We start from the raw sequence: 23,384 nt of genomic DNA, 5'->3' as shown, positions 1-23,384 counted from the left end.
TTAAATCCACTGCACTGAACACGTGTCACCATTAGACTGATGTCTCAGGATTGAGTGACCCACGACAATCTATCAGGGAAAATATGGGGGGAAAAATCCCAGCAAATTTGAAAACTTTCGGACTACTAATGATAATTTCTGTTTCCTTTTAGCCCTTGTGCTTTCCTAGGCACTTTAACGTTGGGAGTTGGGTCATCTAGACCCACTAGACAGTGCTCTGAACCTTTTTTCTTCAATGATTTGTGATCTTCACTGGTGTCCATGGATTACATGAAATCCTTCCACCTTTATCCACCTTTGTCATGGTAGGGAGAACACATCAAAGTAAGGGGGGGTCATCTAAGATAGCACAAGGGTTAAAATAAATGACTGAAACTTGTTCGGGACTACTAAAGACCACAAAAATGCTCATTTAAGGGCTGTCAATCATTTTCTTTTGGGAAGAATTTGCCTCGTTAAACGTTACTGAATGAAGAGATAAAAAAACAGAGTTTCTAATATGAGCAGCACTGTTTTTAACATCATAGTTGAGTTGAAGGTAACATTATTTTAGATAAATATTTGTCTAACTTGTCCTGTCCACCAGCTGAGTAAACATATGAGAGCTTAAAGCCTCTTTGTGTTAGACATATTTTAATGTTATGAATCTTCTGACACACAAGGTGTATATTTGAATAAACCCCTTTTGTAATTTAAACTTTATATTTGTTGCTGTATTTTTGTTTGACCGGACAGAAAAGAAGAGGGAAGAATTATATTTGGTACAATTTTCAATCGATTTAAAGAGATCACTTAAGACAACTGGATATTCAAGTAACACGTTTAATTTGCCAACATTTTTTTTAAATGTTATCTAAATTTTTTTTCTTTCAAAAAATGTTTTTCGAAAGATGTGAGTTTTATAAGGAATTTCCTAAACCTAAAAAAAATATTAAGGAATTTTCAGCCTCGAGTTTCATGGTTCAAAGGTTTATTGAGAGAGTCTGCTGTTCTGGATGGTCTATAGAAATATGACAGCGTTAAACTTAAGTTGCAAAAAGCCTAGAAACAAACAAACTAGTGGCTGGGAAACAAAAATATAATTTTGACTATGAGAATTACTGTACCTAAATGCAGAAAAGGTACCAAAATAAAAGCACATTTAGTTTTGGGTGAAGTGCCGTGCTCATTTCCTCGCGTCTCCTCAGATTTCTTGTTTGGGTTTTACGAGGACTCGGTTTGTCGGCTCATGATGCAATCTGTTTTATTCTTTCACCCCCAGGCGCTGGAAGCATGGGGACTTATATCTGCATTTCAGTAAAGGTCAAACAGAAGCACCTTAGGCTATATTTATAAAAGCAAAGCATCAAAGGAGCAGAACCCCACCAGGAGAAGGTTATTGAAAACCTAACATCTCTTTAAAAATGTTTTCCTCTCATTTACGTCATTAATACAAACATTAACAATGAACGTTTAGTTGATGGGATCTCTTTGTGGATACCAAATGTAAAATAATGTGGTTTTCTAGCGCCTTCTAGTGGCCATCTAGTAGATTTATTTATTGCACATTAAAAAACAACAACAAAGGTTAATTTTTCCCCCCTTTTTTACTAAAATGAACAGTTGATCCATGAAAATGAATACCTAAAATGTTTCAGTTACAAACAAAATGAGGCCAAACGTGATTGTACTGCTTGGAGAGGAAAACAAACAGACATTTCACAGTTAAATACACGGGCCACATGAAATTACTGACAAAAAAAAAAATAAAAAATTCAACATAATTATTTTCACTTTTTTGTACAAAGTTTGTGGTATAATTTCATTTTTTTTAACCAGTTTTAAGACAGCTTTAACTCACATAATTTGTCATTTTATGTGAACTGTACAAACGGAGTCTCTAATGTCAGAAGGTCCAAGGCAAACAAAAAGGGATTCCTTGTGTCAGCGCGGGCAAACATGTCACCAATATTTCACAATTCAGAAAACAAAAACAAAGATGAGTTCAGATGGTATCAGTCGAGCTCCTTGAACCGTGCAAACATGGCTTTGCGCACTGCTTGTTTGTAGGTGGCATGGTCCCAAACAACCGGCTCCTTCTTCTTCCTCTGCTAAAGAAAAAAAACAAAACAAATACAGCATCAATTTGGTTAAAAATGAAATATTTGATATTTCTTTGCATAAAATAAAAGTCATTCTTACTTGAACAGGTTCTGCCCCCAATCCAGGCCGTTCACTGACTTTGTTCATGTCTCTGAAAATGAGACAAAATGAACACTGGTTAACACAAAAGCAAATATTCCTCCCTTTGACTCCAGTCATCTTCCTTTGGGTTCCGTTTTAGCTCACCTAGAACTTCTCGCCCACGTGTTCTGATGCTGCACCTGCTGATGGTGGTGCTTCTTTCTTTTTGGTTCTGGTGATCTAGAGACTTCTCTGGCATTGAGCTACACAAGGTAAAAAAAAAACATCAAAGTAAAATATTTGCATATTTAAAAATATGGCAACAGTCTGTAAAGAAAACTCTTACTTCCTTTTCCTGGTTCTCCAAAGCTTCAAGCTCCTTCTTTGACCTCTTAATCTTGAGGTGGATCTCCATATTTTGCTGTTGAGCCAATAAAACAGGAATGAGAAGCCAGATAGCAGAGACTACTGTTGACTACTTTGAGTGTGTATTTTATAAAGGTAGTACTTTATGTAGGTCAGAAAGCTGCTGATGGCGAATCAGAGCATCCTTGTTGGGGAACTGTCTCCTGCACAGCAGACAAGCCATCTTCTTCCAGTCCGTCAGCTTGTCATCCTTCTCTTCAGGCCGGCAGGGCTGACTGACTTTTGCTGCTTCTTCATTATCTTCCTCCACCTCTTCATCACTTCCAGCTGCATAATCTGATGCCAGCAAACCCAAGGAGCCGATTGGCCGCTGAAGAACAGAGCACAGAGTGAATTCTTCAAATAGAAAATGTTTTTTATTGGGCCATGTAGTCAAAGACTCAGCTGCTCACATTGGTTATCATGTTTTCATCGTGTTAGCATACCTTTGACTTTTCGTCTTTCTTGGCAGGAGCTACAGGCTTCTTGAAAGGATCCTCACTACCTGAGATCTAAGACAGCAGAGGGACACATCAAAATGTTGTAGCTGCATATTCTCTAGGGTTGTGAATCCTGAAGAAGAGTCTCCCACCTTCCTCTCAAACACGGCAAAAGCCACATCTGCAGACTTGGACTGTCTCTTATCATCCTCCATCCCAGACTTCAGGACTGGAGATGGAGCACGACAGCTTTCCTTCTTTTGGTTCTGGATCTTCGCCCAGCGCTCCATATCTTTCATGATCTGTAAAAAGGCACCTAACATTTAATAATCCACCAATTGCATGTAAAAAGATCATGTTTTACTAAATCTTACCTTGACAGCTGCCAGGCTTTTTGGCTTTTCCTCTTTGTTGTCTCTCTCTTTATCCTTTTTAGCAGCTTCATCTTCTTCCTTCTTGTCTGGAGTCGCTGTGGCTGTTGTGCTGATCTCAGGAGGGGAGCTGGCAGCTACAACTGGAGCCAACAACGCTTCCGGAGACCCAGAGGGTTTCTTCATCTCCAGAGGAGCATCTGCTGCTGGGTTGGAAAGAATGGCCTGATCTTCAGCAGTCATCATCACAGGCTGGGTCTCTGCAGAGTAACCTCCAGGAACTGGGATGTAGGTCTTTGATGCCGCATCCCAGTACAGGTACTCCTGAGTCTGGGCGTTGTAGAAATACTGAAAAAAACAAAACAAAAGAGGATAAAGTAAACCACAACAATCTATCACTTCAAGAACAAAACTGTAATTAGAATCTCATTTGGAAGTACATCATATTTATCATCCATGTTTTATTTAACAGAACAAAAGACAAAACATAAAAGTGAGTGAAAGTTGACATAAACCCTGGAACTCACACATTCCTTTATTAAAACAAGGCCGTCAAAAAGGAGCTGCAGTTTAATCACACAAGCTCATTTTTTTCCATTGCTCCAAACAAGCATGTCTGAATCTGTATCCGACTCTCACCCTTGAGTGTGGATCGTAGTACAGTGTAGTTTCTGGATCGTAGTAGAAGCCTGAAGTGGAATCGTATAAGTAGCTGGACATGTCGGGGGTCTCTGAGCCTGGAGAAACAAGTTTCCACACACAGAAATAACTGCAAGGGCAAAAATAACCTCAAAGAATCTATTCTCACACACCTGCATATGTGCTAGTTTCTTAACTAAAGGCTGGGTTGATAAAATCAATTCATCGATCTGAATAGATCAAAGCTTGCTTGATCAATAATCCATCCATAAAAGTAGATATTGATCTCTTATGCCTTTCCTTTTCCGGTGACTTAAGGCATAGCAGCAGTAAAGCTAAAGTCCGCTAGCTTGATGCTAATGGAGTTTCCCATAGGACGGCTAATGCTAATGCTGGTCAACCTAAAAATACATTGCTGACTAAATGAACACTTTTATAGATTCACAGGCATGAATTTTTAAAACTTTTCAAAGGACCTTTTTCTTAAGTAGCCATTTGTCGTCTAAAGTGCCGTTTTTTGCTCAATAAAGTTTAATGCTGTAGCGTGAGCTCCACCTAGTGGCCAAACAGAAACTCTCTCCAGGAGAGGCAGAACGCAATGATCTGCAAATTTTTGTTGGAGCTTCTCCTTTTGAGAAACCACGTAAGACTGTATGGTGTTAATAATATCATTGGGTTTTTATTTGACTAATAATATTTACAGTGTGTGAGCTGCATAAGATTAATGTAAATATCACATCAAGATTATTATTGTGTTTCTAAGCAAATTTGTCTAAATGTGAAAACCCTGTACATTTAAAATTGAATAGAATCGAATCGAGTTGATCAAAAGAATAGAAAAAAATAGAATCGATCCAGGCTTTGGTTAATCGAATGAAATAGATTGAGGACATTATTAGTCATACCCAGCCCTACTACAGACTTACTTAAATGAAAATAATATTTTTAACGTGTTCTTGAGGTATTTTTCTGATAATTTAGTACATATATAAAGAAAACTGGAAAGTAGTGGTGTAGTGATGCTGCTAAAACAATGGGCAGGGCACAGGTTCCCTTCTCTGCTTCTTTCTGATGCTTCCACTATAGACAACTAGAAGCACGTACATGATCTTTCTCTTCAAAAGATGATCGGAGTAGGACTTTAATATGATGCTGAGGCGTTTACGAAGCTTCATCATTTCAACATGCTGAAAGTGAGGCTATTCCTACCGTAAATATACAGCTGCGATGCATCTGGGGTGGAGGCCACCCCAGCTGGGTCTTCAGGGACAGGAGCAGCACCGGCCTGGTAAAATGGAGCTACAGCTGCAGCTTCAGTGTAGCCAATTCCCTAAAAGTATTCAAGTAAAGTAAAAACTTTCAGATCTCCAATCCAATGTTCAGATCTCTGCTTTTTTTAAATGGGCCTCTTACCTGACTCATGCTGGAACTTGATGCCGGATCAGAACTATTGCTGCCACTCATCACATCGCCTGAAGAAAAACCTTTAATCAGTCATTAAGTAAAGTTCTTTCTTAGCTAGAGCTACTATGCGGTGATGGAGAAAGGTTCATTTCATAAGGAGAAATACCGTCTATTCTAGAAGTTGGATCCACAGGAGGCTGCAGAGGTGGCAGGAAGGGTGGAGGTTGTAAGTACGGCTGCTGCTGCTGAACCACACAAAGAAACATAAGATGTTGCTTCTCTTTAAATCAGCTAGATGAGATGCTACTGATGACATGTACACTACAGCAACATGCAGTTACCGAGATGCTGTTGTCAGGCGGGAACCCAAGGATGGAAGTGTTTGGTTTGTCTAACCCTCTTCTAAAACTGAAGGAAACCAAAAGAACAAAGTTCATGAGATTTCACTGCAAAGCATGGATTAAAGAAAAAAAAAAACATTTCATACACAACTCTTTACCTCTGGTTTTTCAAGGGTTTTGCTACCTCAGCATAAACTCGGACTCCGTCTATATAAAGGGGTTTGGGTTTTGTGAGCAGCTCTACCAGACGCGTCACTTGCTACAGAAATGAAAAGAGGTTATGGAACGAATTCAGCGGGTTTCAATGTTTGTGAAGGTTAACGGCTGTAAGGAGGTTACCTCATGGGAGTCCATGTCCACAAAGCAGAAGCATTTCATTAGACGAACGTTTTTCACCAGACGAACATTTCTCTCATCCAGATATGCAAACGGATCCAAAGCCTTGAGGATGGTCTCCACTGTGGTGGTGAACTTCACGTTCTTTATTATCATGGCTGTGATGACACATCAACAAAAATGCATCAGCAAAACCCAATGTTTATTGGAAGTGTTTTTTCTCTAAATTTTGGGCTGCGTACTTTTACTATCTCTGAATACCGACGGTGCCTGGTCTGAGCTGCTTTGAGGAAGGCTGCCGTCTGCAGTTTCCTCCAGCAGCTGCTGGTCCACCTGCTGCTGCCAGGCCTCCGGAGTCAAGTCAGAGCTCCGCTGCCACTGGTCCTGTGACGACTGCTCCATTTCATCTTTTGGGGCGGAGCCATTGAAGTTGTCATCCATCTCCTCTGAAGACTCATTTAATTTGGACAACTGGGGGTCCAGAGTTTGAGGTACTGCACGATTAGATTCCTTTGATTTTCCAGAAAGACAAAACAAAGGCATCAATGTCAAAGAGAAACAAATGTTAGAAAGAGACCAGATTAATGATTGACCTCTGACAAAACATCTCCACTCTCCTTATGAGGGTTTTTTATAATAATTTGGTGATGCAAACTGAATCTACGGTGGCCCTGAAGTGCAAATCACACAAAAAAAAAAATCACTCAACACAAAAGTATTAAAGATCACAGCGACAATTAAGAAAGCAAAACAAATAACATTTTAGAAATCAGAACTAAATTCCAGAAACCAAAACAATAAAAATAAAACAATGTTCATTTCCAGAAATTAACAAGAAATGTAAAAAAAGGAAACCAGTAAAACGAGGTACTCTGGGACTTCGCTGATTTGATTATGACGTTTGACTTTGTTGCATTTGAGTTTTCCAAATGCATCTTCAATAATAGTTTTATGATTAGTATGGAGCATATCCAGTATTGTTTCATGCCAATATATTTTGATTGAACTGATGGACAAACGTGATCTAATTAGCAATGCCTTACAGTATCTTTTTCGGTTTTCATTAAAAGAAAAACAAAAAAACTTCGGAAATCATAATTAAATGTTAAAAGTAAATGAAGCAAAAGAAAAACCAAGAAAAAAAGACGAGACATTGAGTGATTTGTTGATTTGCATTTCAGGGCCCCCATATGAATCCTCTCTGACAATGAGAGTTTAAAATGATTTTGTTAAACAATAATCTCACGTAAACTAATGGTCGACTATGCAGAGTTCCCTCGCTATATCGCTGTTTACTTTTCAGGGTCTTGTAGTTCTGTAGTTTTTTCTTCAGTGCAATTTTGAATGTTTTTAAAACAAAAAATCTTCAAACAACGCATTGCGTTTTGTTTCCTGATTGGCTGTTGACCTTGACACTCAATATTTTCTGTGGCATGTTTCCTGCACAGAGACGCTGCACGGTCTGCATCCGTGTTTTCATTCTATAGTCCTGGACTTATTTGTCAATAAAGGTTTGAGCTCAAGAGTTTAAACAAGAGAAAAGTCTGAAAATGTTCATGTCTGTCTGTGAAAAGTGAATAAAGTGTGTAGTGAGGAGTTTTACAGCCTTGATGTTTCCTTCGAGTTCATGTTTACAGCGGTTGGTACTTCTGAGTTTTAGAGCAGACGCCACCCACACGTCACCACTAAATCCAAGTCCTCCATTGGTCACAGTGCTGCGATTCAAACTGGAATGATTCTCCAGCGATAACAACAACGGTTACACCTGCACTGGAGCAACAGTCTAAACTACAAGAAGGAAATTCTGAGAATGTGCTTTCAGTTCCTAGCTTAGTCACAGGATGTTGATAAAAATGTTTGTCAATTTTATGTTTGTTCTGTAAAACTTGAAAACATGTGAATTTATTTGTAGAATTAATGTTTTGGTTTTAAATGAAACTGATCAAGCAGTTTAGCACTCTGTTTTATGTATGTTCTTTTTTGAAACTTGAAAGCTTTTGCTTTAATTTTGAGTTTAGTTTGTAATATATCTCCCTTTTCTCAGTTAACTAATAAATATTTAAATCTAAACAACCTCCTGATGGTTACACATTTCTCGGATGAGCAACAGAGGTTTCAAAATTGACAAATATAGTTATTTGGTTTATATCCTGCGTGATATTTTTTTCATGTCAGGCTATCGTCTGACATGAAAAACTATAATGTGATATCAAAAATTCTATATCGCTCAGCCCTATCCAGTACTATAGGATGGAAAAGACAGAAGCCTCAAAAGTAGCTGGTAGTAGATGAGTTTAATTTAGCTCCTTGCATCAAATAATCAGTATGTCATGCGATAATAAATCACATTTACTTTGACAATATTCCACTCATTTTGGAGAACTGTTTTCATGTTCCTCTACAGCAGGGGTCGGGAACCTTTTTGGCCGAGAGAGCCATAAACGCCACATATTTTTAAATGTAATTTCGAAAGAGCCATACAATAATGTAGTTTCCCTTTCCCACACTGAGGCACGGAGACTTAACCTCTTTTAAGGTTCTTTATTCTGGTGACTGCAGACCGCAACAAACGCCGAACAATTAATTCTGGTTTCAGGCTGTTACAAACTCTGTGAAATAATAGATAATAGTAAACTGAAAGTGCTGGCGCACATTTTTCTCTCCAAGCAACGCTACTACTGCACGCCTCTGGCATCGCATCGCGCCCGAGAGGGACTGGTCTAATGAAAAAAAAAGTATAATTAAAGATTTGTCTGCGAGCCACATGTGACCATCAAAAGAGCCATAAATGGCTCGCGAGCCATAGGTTCCCAACCCCTGCTCTACAGGAACAAGCGCTGAAACCATCAACACCACACACACACACATACACACGACTGTTAAATCCCATCCGTAGCCTTTAGCTGATGGAGCAGCTGGAACATGCAGCGATTTTTAACAGGATCCAGTCAGAACTGGAGGATAAAGCTGCTGTGCTTACAGCAGAAACCATCACATTTTAAAACGTGTCGTGACACTGCGTACACCATCATCCTGATCTAACCAGAGCCCTTCTGTGAAGTAGCTTTTACAATCAAGTAAGAATAGTGAAACTATGTCAACTAGTAAAAATAGTTAAATATTAAAACTGGTGATAATAAGTCATGTGGAGAAGCTTGGTCACTGAAGCTTTAGTATCCTCAGAGCAATCTTTCTGTCAAACTTCCATTCTTCTAAGATGGCGGCTGCTGCTGCTGCTGTGTCTGCCAACACTGGCGCGACTGCATCAACAAACGCCGACATACAGATCGCTAAGGTCGAAGAAAGATCTGTTGAATTCTTTGCTGGACCTGGCTCATGAACAGCCAATGCACATTGGCTCTCTGAAAGCAGCTGTGTGTGACACCGTTCATTGGGACCCTGACGCCCCACCATGGCCTTCCTTGAGCTCTAGACCCAAACCGCTTTGGTCTGAGGTGGTCAGCTGCAGGAAGAAAGCCTTGCACTGTGATGGCCTCATCCTCTCCAACTGTTTTGATGTTCTGTTGGGTCCAACATCTGACGGCGTGCTGGCAGCTGCTCCTCCACCAGGCGGTGAAAATCTTCGCCCTGTAGCTGTTTTTTGGACCAAGAGAAGGCCGCCCAGCATCTGGAGGTTCTTCTATTGCCCAAAACCGGTAGCTCCAGAGAGACGCACTGAGTAGACGCTTCTGACACTTGTCACCATCCGAACAAAATCCACACAATAATAGTCTACGGAGGAGAAATGACCTCAAGTTTCAGCAATCTGAGACCCTCAAGGACTTCCTCATCAGGACCCTCATCCACTCCAAGCAGCTAAACAGACTGCATCATCTGCGGTCTGCTTTCATCTCCCCGCTTTGGAGACATTGGAGACATCTGCTTCACATCTGGCTTAAAGGACAGTATTTCTAATAATATCCCATATGTAGACAATTTCACCACCTTTTACAACAAGACCATGGCTGAATTTGAATACTTCCTCTACCCCTCTGTCTTCTCCCTATCCCTCCAATTGTCTCTGAAATAGTTTTTTTGAAAGGGAAACCCTGCAGGGATCTGTATCCCTCCGCATGTGCCGTAGAGGCACATTTCTTTCAGTGGGTGTGGATGTAATGTAAGTACAATGTTTGCGCTTCACTATTTGCAGTTTCACGTATTTGCTGATTTTTTTTTCAGTCACGTGACTCCGGTAGTTCATCACAAAAACTCAGCTCAAGACGCCTGTATGACACTTTTGTGTCCGAAAGAGGTGCTGTGGGGGAGGAAGGGAGCGGGGATAAAGAGGATTTTTTATGAGTAGGGAACTGTAGCGGACATCCTCTGGCCATGGGGGTAGGGGTAAGGGGGTTCTCTGTGTGTCTCTGGTGCCACGACTAAAGGGGAAAATAATGTAGTGTATTTTTCATTGTATCACCGGTTTTACCCAACAGAAAGCTCCAGTGAGAACTGAGGACACAATACATAACTTATGATGTGGCTGCAAAATTTATCAATATTATACATCAAACTCCCACTCAGACTTACAGTGGTGGACAAAATTGTTGGTATCCCGCAGTTAAAGAAAGAAAGTCCACAATGCTCACTGAAATGACTTGAAAAGTAACAATAAATTAAAATTTATTTAAAATTAAATTAACTAAATCAGCCATTACTTTTGAGTTGTTGATTAACAGAATTACTTAAAAAAAAAACTAATGAAATAGGGCTGGACAAAAATGATGGTACCCATAACTTAATACTTTGTTGCACAACCTTTTGAGGCAATCACTGCAATGAAATGGTTTCTGTATTTGTCAGTGAGCCTTCTGCACCTGTCCACAGGTATTCTGGCCCACTCCTCATGAGCAAACTGCTCCAGTTGTCTCAGGTTTGACGGGTGTCTTCTCCAAATGGCATGTTTCAGCTCCTTCCACAGATGTTCAATGGGATTCAGATCTGGGCTCATAGAAGGCCACTTCAGAATAGTCCAACGCCTTTCTCTTAGCCATTCTTGGGGGGTTTTGGCTGTGTGTTTTGGATCGTTGTCCTGTTGGAAGACCCATGACCTGCGACTGAGACCAAGCTTTCTGACACTAGGCAGCACATTTCTATCCAGAATGCCTTGATAATCTGGAGATTTCATTTTACTTTGCACAACTTCTAGACACCCTGTGGCAGATGCAGCAAAGCAGCCCCAAAACAGAACTGAGCCTCCTCCATGTTTCACAGTAGGGACAGTGTTCTTTTGGTTGCATGCTTCATTTTTGAGTCTACCAACATAGAGCTGATGTGTTTTACTAAAAAGCTCCAGTTTTGTCTCATCTGTCCAAAGGACATGTTCCCATAAGCTTTGTGGTTTGTCAACATGCATTTTTGCAAATTCCAGTCTGGCTTTTTTATGATTTCCTTTCAACAGTGGTGTCCTCCTTGGTCGTCTCCCATGAAGTCCACTCTGGCTTAAACAACGACGAATGGTGCGATCTGACACTGATGTACCTTGATCTAGGAGTTCTTTAATGTCTTTGGAGGTTGTTCTAGGCTCTTTGGATACAGTTTGAACTATCTGTTTCCTCAATTCGTGGTGATGGTTTCCTCGCCTTTACCTTTACGATGTTTGTCTATCATTTTGTTTCTAATGTCCTGGGACAATTATCTCCTTTGCTTTCTGTTGTCCATGTTCAGTGTGGTACACACCTTTTCACCAAACAGCAACGTGACTATTTGTCTCCCTTTAAATAGGCAGACTGACTGATTATGGGTTTGAAAACAGCTGTGATGTCAATTAAAGGACATACCCGAGTTCATCATGATCCCATGGGCAATTAGTTCTCAGTCTTTTATGGAGGTACCATGATTTTGTCCAGCCCTATTTCATTAGCTTGTTTTTTTTAATAATTCTGTTAATCAACAACTCAAAAGTAATGGCTGATTTTCATTATTTAATTTTCAAAATGTTTTAATTTATTGTTACTTTTGAACGTTTCAAGTCATTTCAGTGAGCATTGTGGACTTTCTTTCTTTAACTGAGGGTACCAACAATTTTGTCCACCACTGTAACTGCATTATGTGATTTTTTTTTTTTTTTTTTTTTTTCTAACTTGTCCTGTCCAACAGCTAGGCAGACAGATGAGAGCTGAGGGCCTCTTGGGTTGGACATATTTTACTTTAACAAGAGGGGTTATTTATCTTCAGACAAACCAAAGGTATGTCTGAATAAACCCCTTTTGTAATTGAGGCCAAACTTTATTAATTTCAAACATGTCTGAAAATCTTTGGTGTTGGACCGGACGGAAAAGGAAAGAGGGGAAGAAGAGAGAGGGACGTTAGAGAGAGGGGGGGTAGGGGGTGATAATAGGAGGGGAAGGGGGATAAGACCATGAAGCAGCATAAAGCAGCAAGTTTACTGGTTGTTAATCATTATGGTAAGGTTCAAATGTAAAAAAAAAAAAAAAAAAAAAGGGCGGAGCCTGTCCACACACACACTCAAATGTTATAAACACACCTGTTAGTTGCAAAAATGTCCACCTGTCGACATGTACACAAAACAGATAGTGTTCACACGCATACTTATGCCTTAAAACCAACTAGTGTGAAATATTTCAGTCATTCAGTCTGTTGAGCTAACACCTGTGCTCAGGTGAGTGTTTATGTTCTTCTAAAATGGATGGTGGAACGTGAAAAGAAGGAGGGAGAGTGCCCAGCCATCCCCACCCCAAGACCCCCACCGCACCAGCAGCGGCAGCCGGAATCCCCCCAACGCCACACGGGAACCGGCAGGGAACAACCGCCGCCCGGGCGACCAAGCCCGCCACCCAGGCCAGGGCCAGCAGGGCCGCCGCATGGCCCCCAGAGCCAGAGAGCAGGGAGGCACGGAGGGAAAGAGGGCGCCGCCCCAGCCCAACCAGGAGAGCAGCCCCCCCGCCGCGCCGGGAGAACCCAACGCAGGGCCCCACCGGAGAAGGACGCCCACAGCCCCAGACGAGCACCCCACCACCACCCAGGAGTTCCGGGCATCCCCCCGCCCCAACCCCAGGTACGAGCCAGGACCCCCCAAGGGAGACCCACTCCGCACTCCAGGCAGCCATCCGCCCGGCCCACGGTTGGTCCAGGGAGGAGCGAGGCAGGGGCCCGCCGCCCCCGCCCAGAAGGGGGGAACCCCGGGGAAAAAAGAGGGCCCACAAGGGGTGTTGTAAATATGGCCCGACCAGGCTCGGCCACAGTTGGAAATTTGGCGGGGCCCAGCACTCAGGAGCAAGGACCAGAACCCACCCCCCAGGGACACGAACACCCCCGGCTCAGATGTAATGTGAACCCCCCCACCGCGCGGAGAGAGCACCGCCGGGCCCAGGAAGCCGGCACCCCGGGGACACAGCCGCCGTTGCAAAGGGGCCCGTACCCCCCACCAGGGAAGAGGCAGGGGACAGATGGTCCTAGGTCCCACCTTCCTTGCAAAATGTGTGTGCGTGTATGTGTGTTTGAGAGAGTGTGTGTGTGCATGTGTGTGTGTTTATGTTGGGATGTATATATTGAGGGGGGAGGGGTGTGTGTACTAAGGGGGTGCGGTTAAAATTGGCAGGTAGGGCACTAAGGGGACGTCTCCTGATTACTCACAGTGACGTCCCCTCACCCTCCCCACCAAGGGGCCCTAAATGTCTAAGGTGCGGTTAAAATTGGCGGGTAGGGTGCTAGGAGGACATCCGCTGCTTGCTGGCAGTGATGTCCAAGCACCCCCCCTACCAAGGGCCCTACATGTCTAAGGTGCAAATAAAACCGAAAGAGGGGGGGCCCACTCCATACGGCAACCACAGGAGGGGGGTGCATTATGTGATTTTAAGGTTGAACATGTTAACAACAAACTAAAGTCAACCAATCGATGCTGCAGCTCCACTTAAAACAAAAATGGTGAAAACTACAGCACCTTAGAGAAATGAAGTGATCAGAGCCATGAAATGTGAAGACAGGAGAGCGGAGAGGACGTGGAGAAAAACAAAATTAACTCTACTTCAAGAAAATTTTAAAGAACAACATATGATGTACAGTCTTGCAATATAAAAGAGCTAGAACCCTCCTCTTCTAAAATCTAATTATACAAAAAATATGACTTATGTTCTTTTTAAAAAATAGACACCAACTAAAAGAGATTCTTAGAAGGTCCTCCATAGCAGCATCAGATGCTACATGCAAGTTTTGCAGCCCACTTCAGGAGTAAATCAATGTTTTCAGATCTAATCTTTTCCTGGTTAAAGCTTTAACTTAGTTGGCTAAGAGGTTTGGGCATCTCTGAAGTAGAATCTCCATCCCCCACTACAGTATAGTTTTTAATCTATTCTAACTAATTAAAAAGCAGGGTTGTTACTTTGCTTTAAAGTGATGGATTATATAGTGTGGTGTCCTAGGAACAGACATTTTGATCTACAGGGAGAACAACTTGGCAAACTTGGAAAGAGATTTTTGTTTTCAATTTGAAAAGTTAACAACTCAAAGCAGATTGACACGGTCAACAGCCAATAAGGATGCAGAACACGGTGCGTGTTAAAATATACCGTAATGTCCGGATTATAAGCCGCTACCTTTGTCACACGCTTTCAACCCTGCGGCTTATTCAAAATGCAGCTAATTTATGCATTTTTTTTAACGACCGCTGGGTGCGCTCGACCAGAAAAGGTAAGTGTGAGACAGGGGGAATGCAAGTTTAATGTAAAGTCTCACTTTGAGAATGAATAGCACAAACAGATACGGGAAATTTAAGCAGAACAGCAGATGGTTCTAGCCGTCAGTCATCTGAACTGTCACTAATATCCATGAACCATACACCTCTTGACTACGAACAGTCTCAGGAGGAGGCTATGAGCGAAGCTGAATGAGTATTCCCATTTCCAGCATCATGCCCATTTATTTTGACACACCCACAAGCAGCCAAACAGCATGAAGGTGACTTCTGCTTAGACCCCTCAGTCATGGTGCGACAAAAAGAAACACCCATGCTCAGCCCTATTTTGGCCGCATCCCACAATCCCTTGCTGCTATTAGACCCAACGTGCACATGACCGCCACAACAATATGACGCAGCTTTCAAGTTAAAAGCAATCGTCAAAAGCAGTGTGAAAAAATCCACCATCACCAACAGGTTTGGAAAAGACAGTCTGCTGCGTGACGGAGAGGACAGCGCAAGCTCAGAAGTGAATTTTCCTCGGAGTGACACTGACAGCTACAACGAAGGAGAGACAGAGAGAGTCTGTGGCCAAGAATGTCTGACGCTATTCCAATCCAACACTGAGGAGGAAGACTTCCATGGTTTCAGTGCACAGGAGGAAGATGAAGAAAGCTCTCTGACTTTTACGTCCATGTTTTTTAAACCAACCCTGTTAGCGCTGTATTACGGTGTGTCACTGTTGAGGAAGAAAACTTCCAGCACACGCTGCGCCTATAAGCTACTGTTGCTCTCAGTGACTTTTATGTTCATGTTTTTAAACCAACCCCGTTAATACCATATTGCTGCCGTATTACTGCCGTGTCACAGGCACTGTTTGAAAAATAAAAAGCTCAGGTATATCATTAAAACTTTGAAAACTCTTTCCCGTGTACCGTCTTTCTTTGTAATTATATCATGTGTTGGACCTTTCCTGCAATTACTTTTTTCTTTCTTTCCTCTCCGCTGAAGGCGGATTTTCCTTCGGTTGTTCACTTCCCTGTTTGGACCCCCAGAGCCTCCAGAGTGGGTTAATAAAGAATTATCATCTTCTTCTGGGGGAAACCTTTTATTACAGTTCTCTTTCACTCTGTATGAGAAACATAAACACACACCCCCAAAAACACTCTCGCTGCTCTTGCTCTCACTCGCTGCATGCGCGCTCTCCCCTTCAACATGTTTGAACATGGGCGCATGCGGCTAATATACAGGTGCGGCTAGTGTGTGTATAATTTACCCCTTCAAAAATGTAAAGTGTGCAGCTTGTAATCAAGTGCGCTCTATGGCCCGGAATTTACGGTAATTAAAAAACCATGCAAAATTACACAGAAAAAATCTGATACAGCGAGGGAAAACTGCAATGACATCAAAGGCATTTAGGTTGATCGAAATTCATGAATGACACTAACCTGAAGACTTCTTTCACATTCTTCTGGTTGGGTATACTTCATGGAAACTGTTCTATTGCCAACTTTTAGAGAAGCCTGCAAGAAAAATAAAATTCCCAATCAGCAAAACATTAGGTGAGTGACCTCCTCCTAAATAGTATCAGTGCCACCAAACATGCATTATGGCAGGTTTAGTCTCCCTTCTTTTATTATGAGGACAAAAATGACGGTGTGCAAAATCCAACATTGGCCATTTGTCCCCTGGATATTTTCGTGGGAGTCAAATCTCAGGCAGCAACTAGGAATTGCTGTCATTAAGACCTGCCAACTACTGTTTCAGCACAACAACAAAAAAGACAAAGCATCTGGTCTGTACCGTGACAGATGAGAAGGAATAATACCCACCAGTTTTCTAGAGCCACAAGCGACACATTTCTTTGATTCAAACCAAAAAGAAAGAAGGTGCGCACCTCGGAAGCATCCGGAAAAGAAAAAATAAATCCTGAACTTAAAAGCTAAAAGTTAAATTTAGCGTTGAATTATTTATTTTCCACCTTGTCCCTCAACGCCTAAACCAACTTTTTTTAGAACTGAATGTGGTTGTGAATTGCAACTATTACCATGGCAGGTTCAAGTACACACACACCAACAGCCAATTCTTTGACATTTTTTTTTTCTACACCATGAACAACCCAATTTCTTTTACTATACACAAATTATATATATATATATATATATATATATATATATATATATAAATAAAAATACACACACACACACACCCACACAAGCATAAACATGTGTTCTGGTTTCATAATACAAAAAAGACCAACTAAAACCAAAACTGGTTTTACACAACTAATTCATCATCCAGTGTCTGTGCTGAACCATCATCACTAGTAAACAAACCCAACAGCAAACATAGAGCCAAAAAAGCACCAGACGATCAACGATCAATACAACAGATTTCAACCGTTTTGAACCACTTCCATCAAGGTCATGAAAGACAACAACCACTTCCATCAAGTTCTTGGAGCTGAACATCGTATCCTGAGAGCAACCGATTGTGTTTTGTCGAACCGTTTGTGTTTAGCCGTTTTGTCAAATGGCAAGCATCAAAAGTGAAAGTCAAAATGTGCAGGAAGACATGGTCCAGTTCAAGGAAGAGTCACAAAAAGAAAGGGAATTTGAGAAAATTCTGAAAGCGAAAAAAAAAAAAAAAAAAAAGGAAATCTTGCCATCAGAAGAAAACAGAGCAATCATGAAGAAATTAAGACTCAAAGTCAACAACCACTGTGAAAGCTGGACAAGAAGAAGGAGGGTTCACAATGAAGAAATCCGAAAGCCACTTGTTTGGTGCCAAAAGGCAAGTTGTGAAGGGACCAACTAACAGCACACCATTTGTACCAAGCCGTGCCGAAACTGAGGGGATGAGGTGGGGGTGATTGCTCGCCGTTTCAGGCTGAACTCATAATAATCCATTACCCTTTGTACCGGGGAATTGTTAGAAGGTAGAGTAGAGTTGGTGGTGGAGTTCACTCCTCCTGTCAGCTGTGAGACAGTTTGACTACAACCATATGTGACTATCCACATTTTTTGTCCGTTTGTGACAAGTTCAGAAGATTTTCAGTTTCAGCCAAAAACCAGAAAGACCCATCTTCATGTTTGCAAGAGGTTTGCCGCAATCTGACAGGTCTCATTCCCTGGAACTATGCGTTTTGTCAAGGTCAACTTCCAAAACACCATTCACAACCATAAAAAGCGATGCCGGAGGTAAACAGGCTTCAATCTGCATCAATTGGCAAGAATCCCCCACAAAGCCAAGCTGTTCAGGGATGCCCAAATCCAGGCCTCCAGGGCAAGCCTCCTCCTGGTTGTCCAGAAATCCTGCCTTATCTGCTGCTGATTACCTGGATCAGGTTTGTTTAGCCAGTAAGGAGCTTCAATGGCAGGTTGATTGGAAAACATGTAGGACACCGGTCCTCGAGGCCAGGATTTGGGCACCCCGTGACTAGTTAAAACTAACTTGTGCTGGAAAAATAAGTAAATAAAGAGATCAGCCCAACAATTTAACTTTAAGTCCCATCACAAATACTGACAAAAATGTATCGTAAAGAACTGTTCGCACTTAAATTCCATAAAGCTGATCAATCAATAGATCAATAATTAAATACATAGGTTGTACAGAAAACTCTACTTGAGGAATAAAACCAGTCGGACCCAGAACTATTAAGACATCAATCAAAAGATGCCAAAATGTGTCTTCTCTGAAAGAAGAAAGCCAAAATAGTTCAGCTAGTATGCTTTCCTTCAATCGTCTTATGAAGTAAATCCAATAAAGAGTAATTATATAACATTAGGGGGCTTACAAGTAAATGGTTAAAGGTCTGAGATAGTAACTGATTGGAAATTTCATCTGTCCATATGTAGAACTGCGTAAACGGCACTTTTGTGAAGCTACATGGATAGTTGCTAAAAGCGCTAGACTGCAATAACTTCCATCATCACACAATAGCTGACTAAAATCTGTCTTTAGTTAAGATGGGTTGAGGAAAAATAGCAGCATTCCATCCCAGATTCTCCCCCTCCCCGTGCTACTGAATGCCCTCTCAACCCCTCGCAATCCTGATGGGAGAGACGGCCTTCGCAGAGTGACGAGGATGGGCCACCTTGTTGGACTCCATGAAGTGGACTGCATCCTCGAGGTTTAAAAACTCCACATAGGCCATATCGTAGCTGTAACCTGGGGACAGCATTTGAAATACAAATGGGTTTTTGTTAGTCAATGCCAGTAATGACAGTCACCCAGTGAAACATTAAAAAAAAAGAAAAAAATGTCGTATTTACATTCAGATCAGCGGGAGCGAAGTTTCACACCTTCATTACAATACATACCATTTCATCAAAACGTTTGTTTGGGTTCTTCCTTGCCAGTACACCAATGACTGACTGAATTTACATTTATCACTCTTTTAATAAAGACAAGCCTTAATAGCCAGACAGCTGGTGGTAAACATTTGCATGGTGTGTCCCCTGCAGAGGTCCTGTTCATATCAAAATAGGAAATAGATCTTTTTGTTTTGTTGTATTTGTGGATAACCTGATGGCTCCTAAGAAAAAAACTTCAAAAGGCTTGGTATCATGTAAGTATCAGGTGTGTACAACGAACCTCTGGAAGAAAAAAACTCTGCAGCAGAAGTTTAGAACATTGTGATGGCTGGAGACTAGAAAGACGATTTCTGTTTCAGGTTTCAGTTTTTCTGTCAGAGTGGGCAGAAATAATGTCCACGGATATAAGACCAATTCAACTGAGTCACCTTTTCACAAATCTATGACCGACACTAAACGTCACCCTCCAAATATTTCCAATGTCCAGTCCGTAACCGCTGACCCCAAACAGCGCACAACCTCAGACAAGACAAGCGAAGGCAGGACAGAACCCCCCTTTACTGAGCAGGTTCACACAAACCACCAACAACAAAAGCAATTGGTAATAAAAGAAAATATATAAATAAGGCGGAGATTCGAACGCTGTTAAACCGAAACATCGGAGGGACTTGTTGGCGATCGAGTGCCTCAAATAAACTCATAGTGAACCCCAATCTTACCTGGGATGACTGTTTTGATTTTCATTCCCTGCATTGGCACACCGTCACGGACCGCAAAAGCACCAAGAATCTGCACAAAAACAAAGCCCACATTAATTTGAGTTCCACACAAAAACAGCAAAAGCACAGTACACTTGACTGTGACTAGTCAAAGCTGCTTTAGTGTTTGATTACCTGTTCCATTGTTGCAGACTTTGGAATTCCCATTACGGATATAATATTTGAAACTTTCTCCTTCATTGAGGCATTCCTGTAATCTTGATCCTTGAGCCAGGAAATGTTCATGAAACATCAAAGCTTGAAAACCCAAACAATCTTACAAAAAACAAATGAAGAAGAAAAGAAGAAACATACCTGGGAAGCAGAATCGGTAAACTCTGATGGCGGAACTGGTTTGGAATCTTTGATGAGACTCTCCGGTGCTTGAAGATCTTTGTGTTTGTATTCAAATATTCTTCCAGATTCTGTCCTGTAATCTATGTCCCTGTAGTCCTGGTCTCTTGCCTGTGCAGTGCTGCTTTGGAGCTCCTCTTTTAGTGTAACTGTGGAAGGACCTTGGCTGTGGGGCACATCTTTCCTTCCTTTAAAGCAACCACTTGGATCCTGAACTTCAAGAGAGGGCAGATTCTTCTTTTGATAAGGAGGCATTTCTGCACCGCCCACTTTATTCTGAGCATATTTGGGGTCCTTTTCTTCAAGCCACGGCTTATTTTCTCTTTTCAGATGACCACTTAAAGAGCTCATTTCTGGAAGAGGACAGCCTTGTGAACCTTTATTGCCAACAGGTGGCATATCTATTGGAGGAAAGTGATCCCTGCGTGGAAAACTAGCATCTTTGCCCGGGAAGCCTAAAGCTGGCTTTTCACTAAAAGGGGGTGGATCTCTTAAGGCCAAATTTCTGCTGAAATCTGGTGGGAACATGGGCTCAGGGACATTCCCAACGTCTTTATCCACAAATGGGTTCCTGTCTTTTTGACGGTTCTTCCATTCTTCAGCAAGAGTCAATTCCTCACCACTCCGATAATCCATAAAAGAAATGCCACTTGAATCCAGATTCCCTCTTCTGCTCACATCATCCTCATCAGCCATGAACTCCGATCTCTTAGGACCAACAACATCTGAAGGTATTTCTGGCTTTTCCCCAACCACGAGCGGAACATCGTTCTTTCCGAATCTTAACGGAGAGCGATCTCTGCCTCTAAAGTTGACAGGTGGACCTGGTCGATTTCTGAAATCCATATCAGAATCAAATCTCCCTCTTGGATTAAATGGTGGCCCTCGTCTGTCAGTGTCCATCGTTCGCCTTTCATGTGGAGGTAAGTCCATACTGAAAGGATCGCCATTCCAAGGGCCCATAGGGGGTCTGTCATACATCTCCCTAAAAGTCTCATTTCTTTCCATCGGAAACCCTCTTGTTCCATCTGCATTCCCAAACCTTGGCATGTCAGAGTGAAGCGGGTCTCTGCCTCTCACGTCCATAAACCTGTGGTTTGGTTCCCGTGAAGGCATCCCTCTCCCTCCCATGTTGTCTAAATCCCTGCCTGGTCCTGGGAATCCTGGTGGATTTATCGGTTTGTCTCTCATTGGCATGTCAAAGTGTCGCCCAAAACTCATGTCCGGCTCCTTCCTGGACCTGAAGTTATCTCTGTTTGCTTCCCTTTCATGCATTTCATCCCGCCCCCTCATAGGCGGCCCACCCATCCTCCTCATATCCATGGGTGGGAGAGGTCTCGGACCCATGTGACCCATTGGACCAAAGTTCATCCCATCTCTAGCTCTGAAGTCTGGCTGAAAACTCTCTCTGCCTCCAAACATTTCTCCACGGTGATCACCTCTGAAAAGAAAATGAATATAATATTACTGCCACTTTTCAACAACTTAATATATCAGAATATTTATTTTAATAACTCTCAATTTTTTTTTGCATATAAGTAGGCTACATTTTAAACCTCATATTTCTATTTTATCTATGGTAGAAAAAATGTTAAATACTTAATGATTACCACACAAATATAGCATTTTAAAAGTCCTGTGAATGTATTAATGTTCAGCAATAATTTAACATTGTTTGGTCAGTGAATCTTGAAAGGACAAACTGCTCAAAAAGACTTTTGTAGGAATCACATTAGAGGGTTTCAATTGATGTTGACAGTCTTAAAATTCCTGAGCTTTGATTGGCTCCATGTTGCCTTTGAGAGAAATAAAACAAAACACGTTTTCCAAGTTACAGGTCTAAAAAAGTTCCTTTGTCCTAAATGAAAATGTGCCAGGGCCAGCAGCACATTTTATTTAAACTTAGCATTGATATACATTAGTGAGTGATATAGATTAATGATTATAGATTGATGAGCTTCAAGGTCTCTCTCTATAACATGTAAATTATGCCATTATTATACTAATAAACATATTTTTAAGCATTTTTATACATTGATATACTATGACACATTTAATCCAGTATATGTAAAGTTTGTCAAAATTAATTGCTTGAAAAAGCAAATTCAAGGGCACTTAAATTTGTCCCGGCGAAATTTTAGGCACCTAACTGTATGTGCAGGCACATTTTAAGAAGTTTGTTTTGGGAGAAACTATTTATCCCTTACTTTTCTCCCTCTGAGATTTTTTTTCAAACCTGTGCTTCTTGAAAGACTAGAGCTCCATACCTAAACGGGGGTCCCCCTCTTGGACCGGGTCCTGGGCCATTCCACATGTTTTTAGAACTTATCCCACCTAAGAGGAAGGAACAACATCAAATGTTTCAATCACTATAGTGGATTTAGTGAATATGACAGATGTAAACTAAGTGGAAGGTACTCCATCATTCAATAAATAGATAAATAAACATTTGGTTTATGCAAAAATTGTAACCTCGCACTTAATAGGATTTATATAACTATGCCACGCTGGCATTGAAGTAAATTGTGTAGTTGATATTCGTAATACCAAAACGTAAAAATGGTGGTAAATGTCGTTAGAGCAGCGCGAGGCCTTAATCTACGCCACAACAAAAATCGCCCACGGAGGAATCCTAACTGACTTTGCGGCTCACAAATTCAGGGCAACAATAATAGACATAGAATAACAAGAAGAACCTAAATAATATAGTTAGCCGTTATTCTTCATGATCAACCAGGCTAACAATGTCAGAAGACGATTCGTTTAAAACTATCGTCCTATTATTACTCTCTAGCTTAAAAAAATAATTAAACAAAAACGTGCTAGCATCTTCGCGTTAGCTGAGGATGAGAAGCGTCTTTAACCAGTCTTATTTCCCACCACTGTGGTTTATGTTTGTTTTGTTTTTCTTTCACTGACCTTGGTACTCCTGAAGTTCGAGTCCAAATAGAGACAATTTTAACGGTATTATTCTTGAGCTAAAGAAAAAGCTGATACGAGTAGCAGCCGAAGTTCCTTTCTTTTAGCTGCTGAGGAAGAAGAGACGAGCTGCTTTTTCTTCTTCTCCTGGAATTACGCACTGTTGATGTTGACTGTTGCGCCGCCCCCTGCTGGTTGCTTTTGGTATTACTTCTGCTGACAGCCCGCTGCTGACAGTGGTTTACTTTTAATGAAAAACAAAACATGTAACCACTCATATTTTATTTCAAAACCTTGTCTTTGTTA

At 41.4% G+C, this 23,384-nt stretch overlaps 1 protein-coding gene across 4 annotated transcripts; it reads right to left on the bottom strand.

Annotated features, from left to right (window-relative positions):
• Positions 1-953: 953 nt before the first annotated feature.
• LOC101163139 (RNA-binding protein 6) lies at positions 954-23,215 on the bottom strand. Of its 4 annotated transcripts, none has more exons than XM_023954835.1 (23): positions 23,079-23,215; positions 22,427-22,493; positions 20,121-21,600; positions 19,941-20,030; positions 19,767-19,836; positions 18,828-18,901; positions 16,180-16,254; positions 6,342-6,609; positions 6,103-6,257; positions 5,922-6,022; positions 5,764-5,830; positions 5,589-5,667; positions 5,432-5,490; positions 5,228-5,348; positions 4,019-4,116; positions 3,383-3,727; positions 3,161-3,310; positions 3,015-3,080; positions 2,672-2,899; positions 2,510-2,584; positions 2,329-2,426; positions 2,182-2,233; positions 954-2,087 (listed from the first exon to the last, which is right to left on the bottom strand). In XM_023954835.1, exons 2-23 carry the CDS (start codon positions 22,471-22,473, stop codon positions 1,995-1,997), a joined length of 3,891 nt encoding a protein of 1,296 aa, XP_023810603.1. In that variant the 5' UTR covers positions 22,474-22,493; positions 23,079-23,215; the 3' UTR covers positions 954-1,994. The 4 variants fall into 4 exon arrangements, with proteins under 4 accessions (XP_023810603.1, XP_023810601.1, XP_023810602.1 ...); XM_023954833.1 differs by having other exon boundaries at positions 954-2,090; positions 23,079-23,214; XM_023954834.1 differs by having other exon boundaries at positions 954-2,090; positions 5,589-5,664; positions 23,079-23,214.
• Between the last annotated feature and the right edge of the window lie 169 nt (positions 23,216-23,384).

The sequence above is a fragment of the Oryzias latipes genome, chromosome 5 (assembly GCF_002234675.1).
Source record: "Oryzias latipes chromosome 5, ASM223467v1".
Classification (NCBI taxonomy): domain Eukaryota; kingdom Metazoa; phylum Chordata; class Actinopteri; order Beloniformes; family Adrianichthyidae; genus Oryzias; species Oryzias latipes.
Note: the sequence above shows the minus strand (reverse complement) of the source record. Positions and strands in the feature narration are given on the sequence as shown.

Coding starts and splice junctions, on each gene's coding strand:
- LOC101163139 (XM_023954833.1), bottom strand. CDS start 22,473: ATGTGGAATGGCCCAGGACCCGGTCCAAGAGGGGGACCCCCGTTTAG. Junction 6,023..6,102: donor TGGACATGGACTCCCATGAG/GTAACCTCCTTA, acceptor TCATTTCTGTAG/CAAGTGACGCGTCTGGTAGA. Junction 2,234..2,328: donor ACGTGGGCGAGAAGTTCTAG/GTGAGCTAAAAC, acceptor TCTCATTTTCAG/AGACATGAACAAAGTCAGTG.